Source organism: Camponotus floridanus, unplaced genomic scaffold, assembly GCF_003227725.1.
Source record: "Camponotus floridanus strain SB8 unplaced genomic scaffold, Cflo_v7.5 scaffold103, whole genome shotgun sequence".
Classification (NCBI taxonomy): domain Eukaryota; kingdom Metazoa; phylum Arthropoda; class Insecta; order Hymenoptera; family Formicidae; genus Camponotus; species Camponotus floridanus.
The window spans coordinates 442030-459409 of NW_020229219.1; the positions used below are offsets into that span (position 1 = coordinate 442030).

General features: G+C 36.0%; 2 protein-coding genes across 2 annotated transcripts; one reads left to right on the forward strand and one right to left on the reverse strand.

Annotated features, from left to right (window-relative positions):
• Positions 1-513: 513 nt before the first annotated feature.
• LOC105255367 (ubiquitin-conjugating enzyme E2 R2) lies at positions 514-12108 on the reverse strand. The gene is made up of 5 exons (XM_011264615.3): positions 11212-12108; positions 5716-5802; positions 2182-2279; positions 1952-2086; positions 514-1238 (listed from the first exon to the last, which is right to left on the reverse strand). Exons 1-5 carry the CDS (start codon positions 11383-11385, stop codon positions 1016-1018), a joined length of 717 nt encoding a protein of 238 aa, XP_011262917.1. The 5' UTR covers positions 11386-12108; the 3' UTR covers positions 514-1015.
• Positions 12109-13885: 1777 nt separating this feature from the next.
• LOC105255368 (microsomal glutathione S-transferase 1) lies at positions 13886-15007 on the forward strand. The gene is made up of 2 exons (XM_011264616.3): positions 13886-14165; positions 14577-15007. Exons 1-2 carry the CDS (start codon positions 14052-14054, stop codon positions 14898-14900), a joined length of 438 nt encoding a protein of 145 aa, XP_011262918.1. The 5' UTR covers positions 13886-14051; the 3' UTR covers positions 14901-15007.
• The last annotated feature ends 2373 nt before the right edge of the window (positions 15008-17380 follow it).

A 17380-nucleotide genomic window follows, 5' to 3' on the forward strand; every position in this document is an offset into this window, starting at 1 on the left:
TGACGTGAACTAGATGTCCAATATAAAGTCGAATGTGTACTTACAGTACTTACAATATGATCATTTTTATTATCGAACGTTTTTTCACAAGATAAATCAATTGATCCACTTTCTATTTGAAAGATTCAAGTGCCAGCCACAACATAACAAGCAAAAAGTGCTCTTATATATTCATAGTACTTATATCCATACTGTAGCACATATTGCTTAAGTTAAAGAGCTTGTAAACACGGGATTCTCTATATATAATTTCATACAACTATTAATAACACTCTAATTTTTCTTTTAACCCTCGCTCAGTCAATTTTTTACTTGTGATTACTCTGTTAATTTTTTTTCTGAATTAATTTCTTAAAAGAGGAAAGGAGATTATTTATGTAGCATCTAAAAAATGTATGATTTGTAACATATGATATGTACATTGTATGTATAATTATGTATACGCATACAATATATACACATACAATATGATTAATTGGAATTTTTTAGATATACCATAATAAAAACACAAATAAAAACTTATATAAATGACCGAATGTTCACTATACATCTAATTAATATTTCGATAATACGAGGGTTAAGGAATATTATCTTTCATAAACCATCAACAAATAATCCATATTACTTCATACAATAAAAATTAAAAATTGTGAAAGCATGTGGTACATAGACGAATATGATTATTTCATTTTTTTTTACTTTTAACAAAAGCTTATGATAGACTAGTGGAATTGACTTGTTTTATGGAAATATATGATAATTGAAGATGGCTTAAGAGAGACACATAAATTCTTATTTAAATCGTTCTCGGAGTGTTTAGTTCTCTTGTGCCAAGAGAATGTTTACTTGAATTTTTGTAACGCATCCTGAAAAAAGAAAAATAAAGAGAGAAATCATCCGGTTTAGAAGCTCGTTAATTTATTAATCTATACAGAACTGATATATATATATATATATAATAATAATAATTAGCGGTTCGGTTTTTTTATGGTATTAATATTATTTAAGAAATGGATCACGATTCTCCGTTGCCACTATCGTCGCCGTCCTCGTAATCGGTCGCGCTAAGTTGCTCATCTTCGTCGTCATCTAGCTCGTATTCGTCATCATAAAAATCTGTCATGTCTAACTGTTGCTCGGCTGGCCTCGCTCGAGTCTTTATGCAGTAATCTTCCAGAGTCACGGGTACGACGATACCTTCCTTTTCAGCTTCCATCTTGGCAGCTTGGGCTTGTTTCCTATATAAATAGAAAATATGCACAAAATATATATTGACAAAATACCTACCTAGCTCGTTGTGGCCAATGTTCGCAAGACGTTTTCTTAACGAGAATTTAAAAATTATAGAAGATATAGACTCAACTTATTTAGAATTTTTGAATTGGAAAAAATGTTTCCCAATATATTTCTCCAGAAATAATACATATAATTAGAAACAAAATTTTTTACGTTTTTTAAAGTTTTTTCAGATTTAAAATTTCCTAGATACTACATTTCCCAGATCGAGCTCGCTGTCACTTGTATATTTTTACATTTATATGAGACTGAGTACAAATATATACATTTTTAGCAATACGCAACTTTAATTATACATATTTATGTATAATTATATATTTGAATAATTTATGTATGATTTAATGATAGAAAAAAAGCAAACCTCAGCGTATCGTTTATAATGCAAATTATCATATTAAAATTATATTATCATTCTCTTGATATACTCGTATAGTTAAGCATAAATAATAATTTTTCTAGATAAATTCTTATGATTGGTTTAGTATTTAAATGTGTACATATTTACTGGTAATCTTGCGCTTTCGCAGCTATCTGTCGTATATGGCTTTTAGCTACTCCAATTTGACGATAATTATATTATAATTCCAACGAACAAGTTCTCCGCGACTGCACGACGTCACTACATGACGCGACGATATTATTGACGATGTCTTACCTTATGATATTTTCATATTCTTTGTCTCTTCCTTTGGAATCACGCCAACGTCTATACATGATGGATGCGTCCACGTTGGCAGGACTATATGTGTTGGGTTCGTTCAGCAACGAGATCACCGATAGCAGGATAGTTCTAGCACAAAAATTGATTAATCACCTTAAGAATCTCGAAGACTATAGCTCTTAGACAATTGTTATTTTCTTTTTGTTTTGGGATACTATACCTACCTGACATTTTGCGTCGGATTCCACCTCTCGCAAGGCAGCTCGCCGCTTTGTGGATCATCTACGGGTGGATGCAGGATTGATATGCACAAATCACCATTCTGCACAAAGAAAGAAACATTCTCAGACTTGTGTCGATTTTTTAAACATTTTTATCGCACATTCATTTTCGCGACTAATATTGTATTGGACGCTTTGTTTTGTTACGCGATGAATCGAAATTCAAGCGTGTTATTTTCAGAAGTTTTGCTCATCGCATTGTGCGCTTGTTTACTCTTGCTGGATTTATATGTACTGAACAACTATTTGCTGTTTAAAATCTAATAGTATCAAAGGAGACGCGCATTATTTAAAAAAAAAGAAGATATATATTATTAAAAAATTTTACTTTCTATTAAAAGATATTAAATTTATTCTTTTTAGAAGATAGAGAGAAAAATTAAAAAGAATTGCAAAAAACCGTATAAAACACGCCAACCTCAGTACTTGTGGTTCCGCGTTCGTTACCTTTGAAAAGATATCACGTCACTCGAAGGACATGATACCTTTTCGATCGTACTTATAGAAAAACCACCGAGAACACCGCGATTCACGCGCTCTACGCTATACTTGAAGACGAGAAACTTTCGACATGATTTTTGAAGCTGAGATTCTATCTGTTAACGCACAACGTCTTATATATATATATATATATATATATATATATATATATATATATAAAACTATTACAAGAAAAGAAACGTGACTTTGTCACACATGTAAATGACGTAAAAAAAAAAAAAAAAATTGCGAGGTTTCGTCGCACACGTTTCCTCATAAGATCGCCTCTATCTCTCCTGAAGACGCGAAGACGCTCAGCAAGTAGGACAAGGCGTCGTGGTTTCACCGTGGCTCGGCGCTCCAAACACCTCGGTAATAAACCGCGAAGGCGAAGGCGAGCTCCTCGAGTAAACGCCCGGCACTTGACACGACCGACAGAGATAGGCATCGGCTGTTCCCGCACGCATTTGTATGTAAGAATGGCCGACTCACATAAGATCGCGCTTATTACAATCGGTAAAGTTCCAAAATCGAAAGATTTTTTCTTGATATTATTTTCTCCTTTCGCGTGGATAGTTTGAAAAAAAAATAAAATTGGCTTTATATTTATGATTTTCTGCATTTAAACTTTTTATCTTTGCAATTTTCTATTTGTATCTATATTTATAATTATAACTTTAAATCGCTGTTTGTAAAGATTCGATATAAAATCATTTTATATACAGTCTATACATACGAAGCTAAATTAAACAATGTCTTTGTATCTTTTATTCTTTGTCTATCGCGTGCGATAATCTATAGCTATCCTTACTGTACATCACCGACAATTGTTTACGCGGTTTAGACCGAGGAAGATTCGCGTAATGTGGCAGTACTCACGTACATACGTAAGTAATATGAATTTCACGACGGGGAAAGTTGGCCTGCAAGAAGAGCGAATTGTACACGTGTTAAAGCGTATATATCGTATATACCGGGTAACGTTTCTACAACGATCTGCTTCGATTGCGAAACCACTACATATTGGAGTAGATATCGTTTCCTCGAGAATTTGCGCAATATACAGTAGATTGTCATCGAAATAAAATTTTGCGCGATGGAAAAAAAACGAGATGCAAACGCGGATTTAATTTTCTTTGTATAATTGAAAGAGAGAGAGAGTTTTTTTACAGTCTGTCCCGTTTGATCGCTGCATTTTCACTCCGTAATTAATCCGGCCTTATTATTATCATATTTAATGTATAAAGAACGGAAATGATGTACAGAGTGTACCAATTTGTTCCACTTCATTTTGAATCTAAATATGTATTGAAATACGAATATTAAACATAGACATTCTAGCGTCTTGAATACAATGGAAATAAAATCTAATTTTAGTGCTCGCAATACATAATTATAATTGTGAAAGAATAAGCTGTTTAGCTTATCAATCGATTAGCAAACAGGTCAATCATTTCGGGCTTTCAAACCGAGATATGAGAAAGTTGATACTAACGTAACACGCACGAAGCACATGTCAAAATATAAGAATTCAGGAAAAAAATGCAATTTAATAATTAAAGTATTTTATACCAATAATGATCCTATAAATATTTAATTTCGCATTTGTGTTTCTATTTTCCTGATATATACATCATCTATTTTATTTCGTACGCAACTAGGGGGGGAAAATAATTTATCCGTAAACTCTAATATCTTCTCTTGGATAGGCCAGACTTAAAAATAAAAAAAAAAGGTGCCTCGCGTTTGCCTCGTTACTTGTAACACGTTCTCGTTGTTGCTATCCCTATCGTCGACGGGCGAGTGGACACGGATGTCCACACGGGCTTTCGACGGTCATTGACTTCGCTTCGCTAGCCTCCGAAGGGTCATATACGGCGAACGGCGAGCAGGAGATGCGACAAACGCAGAGCGAGCGAGGTCGATAAGCATGGGAGAATACGATACTTTTGTGCAAACGCGAATGCTATCACCCGCTAATACGTAAGAAAAACGCGGAAATGAATTTACATTTTTATTCGAGGATCGGTTCGATCTCTCGAAGGAGAAATTTCCCTTTCCTTCGCTCGCGAAATTTTGACACTTCAATCATATTCGTGAAGCAAGTTACTTTCTTCACGATTACGTAGCGATTCCGGTTTCGACGAGACTCTCACAAGTGAAACGTCGAAATATATATTTCTACCTTGTAATTAATATTTTATTTTACAAATAACACAAGCCGATGGGAAAGTAAACGATGGCGAGGTTCAAACGAGTAGTACTACTACTTGCGCGTAGCAAACGATCATCGTGCTTCGAGCCTTTTAAAGTGGCAGCAACACGAAGATCGCTTCCTCGAGAGGAGCTCTCGCGAGAATCATCAGCGGCCGCGCTTCTTCCTCGTTAATCATCGCGCGAATTCGCGTGTCGGCGGATGTGGCGAAATAACGGGAGTCGTCCGCGCGCGCGGGAGATTTTACAAGCGTGCGTCGAACATCGCGCGTGACGATGCGAGTCCGCGAGTAAATATAGTATACGGCGGCCGGACGTTCCGAGAACGCGGTGGCGGTGATACGTCAATATAAATGCAACCTCGAACGAGAACCTAGTACGCAACGCGCAATTTTTCGAGTCGACTGTTTTTACTTTCTTTTTTTTACGCTCCGGCCTTCCCTCCCGCCCTCCGGCTCGTTGCGTTTCGATGAGAGGCGATCGGCCGGAGGGGGTTCGGACGACCCGGATGGTTTCACAAGCGCTGAAAGTGACGATGTAAAAGCTGATGGTTGTAAAAGCTATGGCGGCGGAGGGTGGAAGATAAAGAGAGGCGGACACAGACAGAGCGGGACGGCCGTTATACGGTGCGGCGAGGGGTGAGAGACGGGATGAACGGAAAAGGGACGCAAGGGAGACGGGAAGGACACGCACGTATACGCCACGGCGAGGAAAGGGTCGAAACGGGGCAGGGGGGAAGAGAGGCATGCGGGGGATCGATAATTCCCGTATATATTCACTCACCTCATATACATTCGGGTGCCAAACTTTTGTCATGAAACGAATGCTCGGTGGACTGTACGGATAATCCGGCGGGAACTTCATGTGTGCCTGCAACATAAAGAAAATTGACCGCGGTCAATCATACATCGACTCGAGATATTCACGCTCGCTCGACTCGGCGTCGATACGCCTACGCATCTTTATCCCGGGGATTGGAACCGTTATAATTTCGTTTTTCGAGTTCAATATCCGCGACACGTGCGAAAAAGAGGAACGTACCCTACGTCCAGTCGTTTGTCATGTATCAACGTGGGAAACGGTTTCGACCTCAAAATTCGTACCCGACGAAATTATACCGATTTTAATACCTGCCTATACGAGTCTTCAAAAAAACTGGTTCCTTTTCATCGAGAAAGCTCACGCGCTCTTGGTACGATTTCAAATAAACTCTCTTGGTCGGAGATAAAATGCAAAGTTGAAAATTGCGACGGGCAATGTTCCCTTCTTCCTCGCGTCTCGCCAACGAGAAATGTTTGATGTAAGAGAAAAAAACCGATCGAATTAATGCGGTAGAAGCGAAGCGTTCCGTATAATCCACGAATAAAGACATCGGACTCTCTTTTCTCCGATGCTGCGAAAGTGGAGCAACATGGCCGTCCAGCGTAGCCGAGATAACAAGGCGAGAGATGTAAAAGAGACGATCGGAAGGCGAGCGCGACGTGGATGAGATTCGACATTTCGATCGGATTGAGAATCTCCGAGGTGGTCGCTCGACGATATCGATTTCCATTCCGGAGCGCGAAAAGGGCGATTGGTTGTTCGATGCAGGCTTCGTCGTCGGGACGCTATATTGATCGCGACCTGGTCATGGCCCAAATATCCACCTCGTCCTCCGGGATAACCGCGTTCTAGAATTAACCTACTTTCTACTGTGACTACACGCTTACGGTGTCACGAAAATTCTAGTCGGAAACGCGGCTTGCGTTTGGTCCACGTATATTTGCCAGCTGACACATCGCTCTGAAAATTTTCTTACACACAGGTGATCTTCCTCGACTTTTCTCATCCAAATAGAACGGAACTGGCGGCTTGTTGTTTGGAAAGATTTTTTTTCCATAATATTTGATATAACTTTTGCTACGATTTTTTTCAATTAAATTATTATGTATTGTAATAATTTCTGTTCGCCGATATTTGAATTCCTTTGTACGGAGTGTGAAGTAATGTAAACACCGAGTTTTTCGATGCGATATCGATCATGATTATCGGCGTGCGATCTTGCATGACATTGTCAGGGGAAATATTCCGAGAATTGTCCATAATGCGGATTTCCTATTTTTACCGCATAGAGATTTCATATGTCAATAGAGATTTCATATTTTACACGTGTATTGCATCTGTAAAATTAATATATATCTATAAATTTGATATGTATAAAAGTCGCTTTTTTACGCAAGGCAGAGTAAGATTTTGAAGAATTTTTACAGATTGCTCCGATATGAAACTATCATTTTGTCGTCTTTCGTCGCAACTCCACCGTGTGACCTACAAATTTTCGCGACCTACTTCGACAATAAGCACCGCTGGTCATCGTAACGCGACGTTGTGTAACATGAGGTAGATGGCGACTTTTGAAACTATCGAATCGAGTCACGCCTGATCAATTTGATCGAGCGTTTTTCAAACAAGACTGCTATTTGCTCAAAAGTTACTTTACGAGATTTAATTTAGGAATAACATCGAAAGACGCAAAAAATATAAATGATTTCTAGCAATAGGAAAAGTTTATGAAGCACATCGAAGCGTATGAAAATCATCGTTCAATTTCATTTACTCATTAAGTCTATATATATTTCCATGCGCTAATAACTATGGTAATTTAAATTCTTCTAACTCTATTCATTTCAATCACGGACAGAATTATGTTATTATTACATCTTACATATATCTAAACTGTAATTATCTATATCTAAACTGTAATTTGTAAAGATTTCTTTCGATCATTTTACGTCATAATTTATGAAGAACAAAAAAAAGACGAAATTAACTTTTTTGTAACAATTCAACACATGTAAGATATACAGAATGAATCAGGAAACAAAGTTTCAAAGTGAAAAAAAATATCTCTTACAAAAATAGATTAAAAATATAGAATAAAAATTTTTTATGTGAGAAAAAAAGATAGAGAAAAAAATAAACTTTGTCTTCGAATTTAAATCGATTAAAACTTGAAAAATTAATAGCGCGTAATTAATATGTATTTATACGCTTTTTAAGCTTGAATAATTTTTAATAATATCATATATTATCAGATTTGTCTCTACAATATAATTATTGATAGATAAATATATAAATTCAATATTTAATAAAACGATTTTAAATATTAAAACTAATAACTGTTAAAATGTTGCAAAAAATGTAAATGTAAAAAATAAAATATGTAAAAAAATTAAGATAAATTTTACTTTTCCAATAATGAAAATCTTTTTATACATATTTTAATAACGACTGTGAAATAAATTTGACAACATACATAATATAAGATCGTTAGAAATCGTTCGATTTAAAAGAGCATAAATATGTTACTAATCTTTCAATTTTTAAAATCAATTTTTTCAAAAATTTTCTCGTTTTCGACATTTTCGAATTTATTACTTTAGTTATTGATTCATTCCATAAATAAATATTTTCTATCGAAATTACAGGACCGAATAAGTCGACATTACGCTTCTTCTTATAATTTTTGTATCGACTTTCGATTTAGCAGTTGTATAATCGCGAAAATTCCCGATACTCGCGGGACGCCCGCCATATCTTCGCCAAGTGAAAGGATAAAATCCGATCGAGAGAGAGACTTGTGGAAAAATGACACGACAAAGTCTCAGCGTCTCCAGTGATTCCAGATCAACTTTTCGTGCAGCGACGAGACGGATCAGCGCACATTCATCTTAAAACGGAATGAGATTAGGTGAAAGTCGGTTGGCCGTGCCGTAGCGATCGGTAGGGCTTGCTTGCACCCAGGAATAGAATCGAGACAACGCTCGATGGCATTTTATGTAACTTGGCAAGCCGCGCGTTGCGCTCTTCGCCTTTTATCGCGAGCCGTGCATAAATTCTGGTCAAGGGGCTTCTGATAAATAGAACGTGATCGCTTTGTAAAAATATATTGCGATCATCATTGTGTTCGCGAACGAATATAAGAGCCAATGTCGTACAGTGCTAAAAAAACACGAATGAAATGTTGACATTATGATATCGACATATTTCGAATATAAGTCCCAAAAACGGTTCCCGCGTTTGAAATTCTTCGTTTCACAGGCAACGATCATTAAAAATGGATGAATGCGTAATCCGATCAGACTATGCACGATTCATTTAGCGTTTGTATTATTGACATGCGTAGCGATGCAACGCTCTTTTCTGATTTTGATAAGCCTCGATTGCATCATAGTTACGTTCTTATAGCGTTATCATTTATCAAGTGTAATTCATCCACAGAGCTTACAATGAAAGAAAAGATTAGCTTATAATTCGAAGACTATGTATTTGATCTGTGAAAACTTTTATAATGAAAAAATTTATCTCAAATTGACGGGAGAAGCTATAAATAAAAGGGACGCGCAAGAGACGGAGAGAACTCTCTTCGTACTCTCTCGACAATGAGATACCCAGGTACATAAAGTTATTCATTCACGAAGGTACTTCAAACGTGGCGTAAGATGAAAGCGATTGTTTACCTGAGCACACAGCGACGCTCGAGCATTCACCGGTTAAGGGATAACGCGATTACGGTAAAGTGTGGATGTAACAGATTAATCCATAGTGGACGCAGTCTTTCGAAGATATAACCACGCAGAGAGGCAATTTTGCATGTATACGGTATACACGCGGTTTACAAGAAACACGCGCGACACTCGTTACCAGTGGTTACGTTGTGGGAAGATACATCGCGTTACGTGAATAGGCGTTCACTCGCGTTCACGACGAGGCAGAGAGTGGTTTAGAAAGCGGACACGACGCGACGTGCAGGAAAAAAAAAACTTTATAGCCGCGACGGCAATGGCAGAAAACTCATTCTACTGTCTGACGTTCAACCTGGCCGGGCATTTAAGCCTCCCGCTTCTTCGACCCTACTCCCGCATGTGACGTCAGAGGCGAAAAATTACGCTAAACTTTTCCTCGCAATGTACATTTTTTTTCCCGCAACGACTGTCCGTGATATGCAATTTTCGAGCACGGCTTTACGACCGAAATTCCCAATGTTACGAATCTAAAGTCAATCTATCTAATTATTACTTGATCCCCGATTCCATCGGGAATTAATGTGCGGACGAGAGATTTTTCGGCAAGAGAGAGAGAAAGGGAATAACGTCTACTGCCAACAATTGTCATCTCTCCGGTCAAGGTAGTCTCAATGACTCGCGCGCGTGTGATTGTCACGATTCTCTTGGCAAGAAATACAAAGTTTCCGAGATAAACATTAAAGCTCAAGGATGGCAAACAAGGTGTTCGGCCATATGCGGCAAACACGAAATTCCGCAATGTCGCAAGTGTGTGTAAACATTGACGATAACGAGAGGCTCGTGCTCCTTTTAATATCGAAATATTAGTCGCGGATATTGACGATAACTGGTATTAATATTTTAATAGTATATAATTATCTATATTACATACAAGATTATATTATATTTTGCGATTATATTATAGTTTGTGATTGAAAAAACTTCAAATCTTTATAAATAGGTAAATAAATAGCTCTCTTTAAAAGTATATAAAATCTAGACGTCTGATTTTCGATAAGATACAAAGTAATTTATCGATCCAATTTATTTTAAGAATTTTCTCAATTTCAAAGGTTTGACATATCTCCCTGCGACACTAACTACAATTTATATTATTGATTTACACAAGATGACTTGAACTTGCTATCCAAATATAAACGTAAACTCTCAAATTAATTTTTTTCATTCTATTCCTTTCTCAATAGTAAATAAGAATGCGCATTTTCCGTTCGTAATATTATCGTGTATCGTATCATTATCAGCGATAAGTATCGCGAACTATTTCAACTCGTATGAATTTGCTGGCAAATGGAAACGATGGTCAACAATATCACGTAGAAGGTCAAAGCGCATACTTGCGTTATATTTGCGTTTTATAAAGATTAAAATCAAAGTCATCGTGCAGCATATTTTTCGAAGCTTAATCAGCTCGTGCTCCTTTGTTTACGCGCTTCCCACAATAGAAAGAATGCTGCCCTTTCTCTCCCTCTCGGAAAGCAAGTATATACCGACCGATGTAATTCCCGACCGCTAAAATCGAGCTCTTTATACACGTACATATATTTTCCGTTGCGGAGGAGAGAAATGGAAATGATCGCGATGGTCGGCGACCTAACCAAGCACGACGTCGCGCACATAGTTAAACACCCTCGCTATCCGTCATCGCGTGAAATACGTAGATACACGCGCGAACGTCATCGATATAGAGATACGCCAAACGCGTAAACAGCAGTACCTTGAAATATCCGCCCTGGTAAAGAGTGTCGGGCGGACCGAAGATCGCGACTTCCCACTCGAACATATTGTCCTCGTTGACCAGCTTGACGCGGAAGCCCTCGACGGGCTCCTCCTGCAGGCTCTTGTATTCCAGGGCGAGCGCCCGTAGCGCGCTACTCGTCGGCTGTGCCATGTTCCTCGCTCCAAGCCTCTCACCAAGTATCACCACGCGGTCTTGATATCCCGAGCGGGCGAGGACGTCCCGATAAATGTCGCGTCGTACGATCACCTGCTGATCTCCCGCGGGATCAGCGCGGACGGGACTCCTCCTGTATAAGCGTGACTCCGGAGTAGTAACGGAGGCGAGCACGAGCCCCCGCGCACACACGCGCACACATACACGACACACACGGGGCAGGAGGCACACGCGCGATCACACACGCGCGCGTTTCGCGATTCCCTCGTCGCACGCAGAAGCGTCACGCAGTCTTTCTCACGGGTGCGTACACGACGAACAAAGGAGCGCGTCCGTTACCGTGCAACGACGAAAGTTGCGCGAGAGAAGGATGCCCCACCAGTCAACAATGCAACACCATTCCTCTAACGCTGACGGACGCACACGCACGTCTCCTCGGCGAGAGCCTAACAAAACAGCTGACGTACTCCCTGCGTCAGCGATCTGCCCGACGCGCACGCGCACGCGGCCTCGGCCTCGGCTAGAGTCGCTCGATTTAAACAGCAACTTTGATAGGCGCGCGACGCTAATATCTTTCTAGGAAAGCGAGTATACACGTATTCGGTTCACGTACGCGGTTTGTAGAGTGAGAAAGAATCTAATAAAAATTGCGAAAACTTGCTGCGATTTTTGCACAAAGCGAGACTGTTCAAAGATATGAAATAAGCGTCTAGAAAATTTTGGCGAAACATCGTTATGATTAATTTCATTATTTTATCCTATTGTAAAATTTCAATTTTTTTTCTCAATATACTTACAATAATTATATGATGGCCCGTTTACTCGAAAAATAGTGGTTCGTATATTAATTTTATTTATCGAAAAACTGAAATTAACTTAAAATGGCGACTCGAGAGAATTGATCAAATGACTCTATCATTGGCCGAGCAGCAGCGCATTTTCGTTACCTTGCACGTGGTCGCTTCGAGAATCTTCTTTGATAATATTAGAACGTTCACCTCGCGGATGACGAAAACGAATGAAGCATTTTCAATGGATACAGAGTGTTCAGGTAATGTGCGTGATTGGTTAGAATTATTAACAAAACGTCTAGTCACTCATGCAAATTACGACTTGCACGCGACTCGTAGCTGCTTTCAACACTACGGCCGATATTACATTTGTCATCAAATCGATAAATTTTTTAAGCGTATTGATTGGCTGCAGAAAAGAAAATTTCTCGAGTCTCTAGAAAGCAGCCAATCAATACGCTTAAACAATTTGTGGTAGGACAAATGTAATATCAGCCTGCCAATGTACACTGTCACTGGAAATTTATCAAAAATTCACGTTACGTATAATAAATATTTTGTCACTTTATATTTTATGTAAATCGAAAAGTACATATTGAACTATAGAATTCTTTCGGAATTTGAAAATTCTCTATTCAATAACCAATCGCGTGACATTGTGTCTCCCTATGTTTTCTTGCTAGAAAATACCTAGGATTAAAATTATGGAGAATTCACACTGCATCCAATGGACGTACGACATTTGATAACCAATAGGAGACTTTGTCTCCTAGGGACGAAAATGTCGCTGGATAAAATTTACACCTATTGAACATCGGACTTGAACATTCGAGGTAATGTAAATCTTCCGTTAGATTAGAAGATCAAAAGGAATATGTCACGCATGTCCTAACCTCTGACTTTCTAATACTTAGGAAAGATTAATTTGCCATTCGAGAAATGATATAATATTCTCCTATTTTCTATTTTGATTAGAAATTCAACTTTGCAAAAAGAAAATGGTTAATTTTTTTAATCCATGTATTTTTTGTAAAATTTATATCTAAAGTAATTCACGTTGTTTTAAAGTTTCTGTATTTCCTGATTGCATATTTTTTTTCTCTTTGGATAAAGAGAGAGAGCCTAAAGATGTATCTTTCATTTCGAATAGTGGCAAAAAATGTTAAAAATTCTATAAGAACTTCATGATATAAATCTTCATAAGGAGAGATCTTAAGTCGTAAGCACTGAATAATTCATTAGAGTTCAGGCGAAATATGTTAAAAATAACGTATGGGAGAAAAACAATTTAATATAGGAAATATTTCGCTATATAAGAAGCACATGCTACGTGTTGTTATAATAAATAATTAACATTTCATTTATTTAAAAAATAGAATTAGAACATAATTGTGTAAATATTGGGAGATAAATCTGTTATGATGTTGAATAAAACAAGCGAAAGAAAAAATTGTCTCTTCATCAATCAGGATATTTATTGCTTCATTATCATTATTACTATAAAAAGTTAATCTAAAATATGTCTTTCAATAATCCAATCAGTCTTTCAATAATTATTGTGTTCTTTATATATACGCGCAGTTTTCACAATCATTTCACATTCCTTACATGAGTGTTCTTAAAGAGTATATATATATATATATATATATACGATATAATATATGGCCTTCCTCTCTCCTCTCTCCTCTCTCCAGCGTATCCCATGTAGTATCGTCCATGAGAGATAGTAGAAACGTTCATTTGGAATATCATCGTGAGACGTCCATTTGCTTTATGCTGCGTGATACAGTTTAATACGTAACGTGGTACAAAATCATCTATATTATATACGAAGACTGATACTTTTTAAAACGTGCCTAAACCGAAAAAAAAATGGTTCAAATAAGTCCAGAATTGTTTCAAGTGTTCGGCTTTTGGAGCAGCGTGTTGGTGTTAAAATTGCTGGCAATGTTACCTTTGACCGTACGACAGCGATTTAGAAAAAACGTAATAAATTAAACATAATATAGAACCTCTTTTCTGTAAATTATTTTTGATAATATATTTTTATTTAATAAATATAAAATTTTTAATAAGTTTACAATAAACTGCGTCACCATGTTACTCTAAATATAAGATAATATAATTTATATAATAGTATCATAATATTTCTCTTTTTCTTGATAAAAATTTAATAAAATTAAATTAAAGACTAAAGACTATATATATTTTAGAGGAAAATTAAAATACAGTAAAAATTTTCTTGAGTTTCTTTAATTTAGTTAGCAAAAAATAGATCTTATTATTTATTTTTAAAATGTATATATTAGATTGTATTTATTTAAAATTTTAAAAATTATGAAATTTGTAAATATTCTATCACACAGAATGAAATTAATTTTGTAATAATTGTTATAGGTATTTATGAATGAAGAAGATACCAAATTAGGCAGCAAAGGCAAAGTGGCATTCAATGATCCAGATGTGGAGCGTGTACGAAGAGCACACCAGAATGATCTGGAGAATATTCTGCCATGGTTTATAATCACATACCTGTGGTTAGGTACTGGACCTTCACTATGGTTAGCTAAAATATTGATACAAACGTTTGTACTTGCCCGAATAGGTCATACAATTTCATATGTTATTCTTCCGCAACAACCTACAAGAGCGATAGCTTTCTTCATAGGCTTTAGTATTACAGGATATCAGACGCTTTCCACATTATTATACTATTCTTAATTTCATAAAAAGATTTTTTATAAAGTTCTATATATGCATATATATTATTTTGTTAAAATTTTATAATGGGTTGTATAATGGGCATAATAGAATTTTAGGAATAATGTTTAAACTTAAGATGATACTTTAATATTTGATAATACTAGAATTATTGTTATATGTTTAAAAATATTTCATATTCCTAAATTTTATAAAGATAAAATATATAAAACATATTTTCTCATGTACAGACATATATGTAGATACGAAACAAACTTATGTACATTGAATTGAATATATATTCTCTGTGCTATGAGAATTAAAAATCTTATCTTTTCAAGTTCGTTTTGCAAGTAACGTCGCATATAATCGCAAACAAGGTCGTATATAATCATAGCGTATAATCATCTTTTTAATTTTAACGTCCTGTTTCGTTTATATATTGGGCATGAAAAGATATTAATCATATATTCTGCAAAAAAAATTGCATGCTTTTTTTTATATATCCTATAAAACTTGTGACCTATAATATTGTCATGTTATTCTGAAAAAACCTGCGATATTTATATTTAAAAAAATGATATATCTGCAATGCTTGCATATAATTGTAACTAATTAATTCCATTAGTTTTTCCCCTTTATATTTTACAAATTTATTTCTTCATATATGCTGAAAAATCCGACGCATTTACATGATATTCGCACAGATGCTGTTAGTCGCGCACGCGTCTTGACACATCTTGAAGGCGCATACGCGAACTTTATCATACGCGGTCGTCATGACGGCGGCACCGCGACGCCGACAACGCGGGAATGTCAGACGTCGCGACGCGTCTGTGACGTCCTAGTCGTCCTCGTCGTCGTCGTTATCACCGTGATTGCGTCGTTAGTGCCGCGACGTTCTTCGACGATAGAATGTTTTGACCCGTACTTTTCGACGCGTTAAAATCGCGGGACTCTTGCCGGTATGATTTGATTTTGTTGAGTTTGTAGGATGCGGAATTGCAGATTCTCGCGAAAATCAAGAATCGCGCTACAATTCGGGCTTCTCGCGCGGGGATCGATATCTGAACCGCGAAGCGATCAAGGGATACGATCGTAGGTAAGTGATATTTTTATTATAAAGAGAGTAATATATAAGGTACAAAAATATAAAAACATAAGATAACTATTAAAATATCTATTTTTAATCCGATGAGAACGTAATTGATATTATATAATGCATTTATCGATAAAAAAAAATCGATATAAATCACACGATAAAAAAAAATGTAATTATACGAAATAATAGAACATTTTTTTATATATTACTATATATATATATATATATATATATATATATATATATATATATCAAAAAATATATCAATAAATGCTTTTGATATTTTTTCTATTATTTTTTATAATTACATATTTTTTAAATATTTTTTATCGTACATTGTTTTACATGCATAGAAGAGCATTGTGTTTAAAATAAGCAGAGTACAGATGGTTGAATAACGTAGGAGAAATTCCTTATCTTATATCCATGCAATTTTCTCCTTTGTTCCGACGACAAACACGGATACCCAAGATACACGCGAATAGAATCAAGCGCGGGCAGGTCATTCCCTGCACCTGCACCTCAATTTCTGTGAGGATCAAGCCTTTTTCTTTTAGTCTGAATAGAAAAGCCAGCTGAACGATTCTTTCTCACGTGCAACGGTTTGCATAGGAAGGTAGAAGTATGTCTTATCGAAGATTGAAATAAGTTTTCAGCTTCTTTATGATGATAATTTCGTGAGACGCCTGCGGTTAAATGTATTTTCCTTAATAGTCTCGTGTCATCTATACATTATTAATTAATCGATTCAATTTAATGTAGCATAATTAATTTCATTTTAATAAATAATTAATTTTTTTTAAGAAAACATTTTTGTCTTTTGGAAATTCAAACATGTGTGTATAATATTTAAATAATTTATAATTAAAGCTTTATATATATGTATATATAATTTAAACTATATTATTTTTATACATTTTATATATTAATTTCATTACATACATATATATTTTATTATTTATATATTTACTTAATATACTATTTTTATATTACCTATATATTTTATTTTTCTCATCTTATATTTTATTGATATATATAATTTATATACGCTTTTCGTTTTCCACATTAAATTAATTCCTTAAACTAACAAGAAGTTTCCGATGTATCAAAGAGCTGAAACATTTTCCGGCGCCAGTGATATCATAACGTGTTCGTCAACGGTGTATCAATGTTTGTCTACTTTCCGGGGCTTTAGACCTTTAATGAAATTTTCTCACGAACCCGATACGCTCTTGAATATGTAGAAAAATTTATTAGCGGCTGTAATTAAAAATTCTCATGGAAATATCGATATTACGCAATTAATTAACATTCCTATGGATGCACAAATATTAAATGTTTCATTTTCTTAAAGTTTATCGCACAAAATTCTGTACATCATGCGATACGTACGATGCGT

Bases quoted from the DNA above. Each gene is read 5' to 3' on its own strand.
- LOC105255367 (XM_011264615.3), bottom strand. From the start codon at position 11,385: ATGGCACAGCCGACGAGTAGCGCGCTACGGGCGCTCGCCCTGGAATAC. The intron at 5,803-11,211 runs GTACTGCTGTTT...TTTATGTTGCAG, and splicing joins ACCAGGGCGGATATTTCAAG to GCACACATGAAGTTCCCGCC. The intron at 2,087-2,181 runs GTAGGTATAGTA...TTTTTGTGCTAG, and splicing joins AATCCGACGCAAAATGTCAG to AACTATCCTGCTATCGGTGA.
- LOC105255368 (XM_011264616.3), top strand. From the start codon at position 14,052: ATGGTTCAAATAAGTCCAGAATTGTTTCAAGTGTTCGGCTTTTGGAGC. The intron at 14,166-14,576 runs GTAATAAATTAA...TAATTGTTATAG, and splicing joins GACAGCGATTTAGAAAAAAC to GTATTTATGAATGAAGAAGA.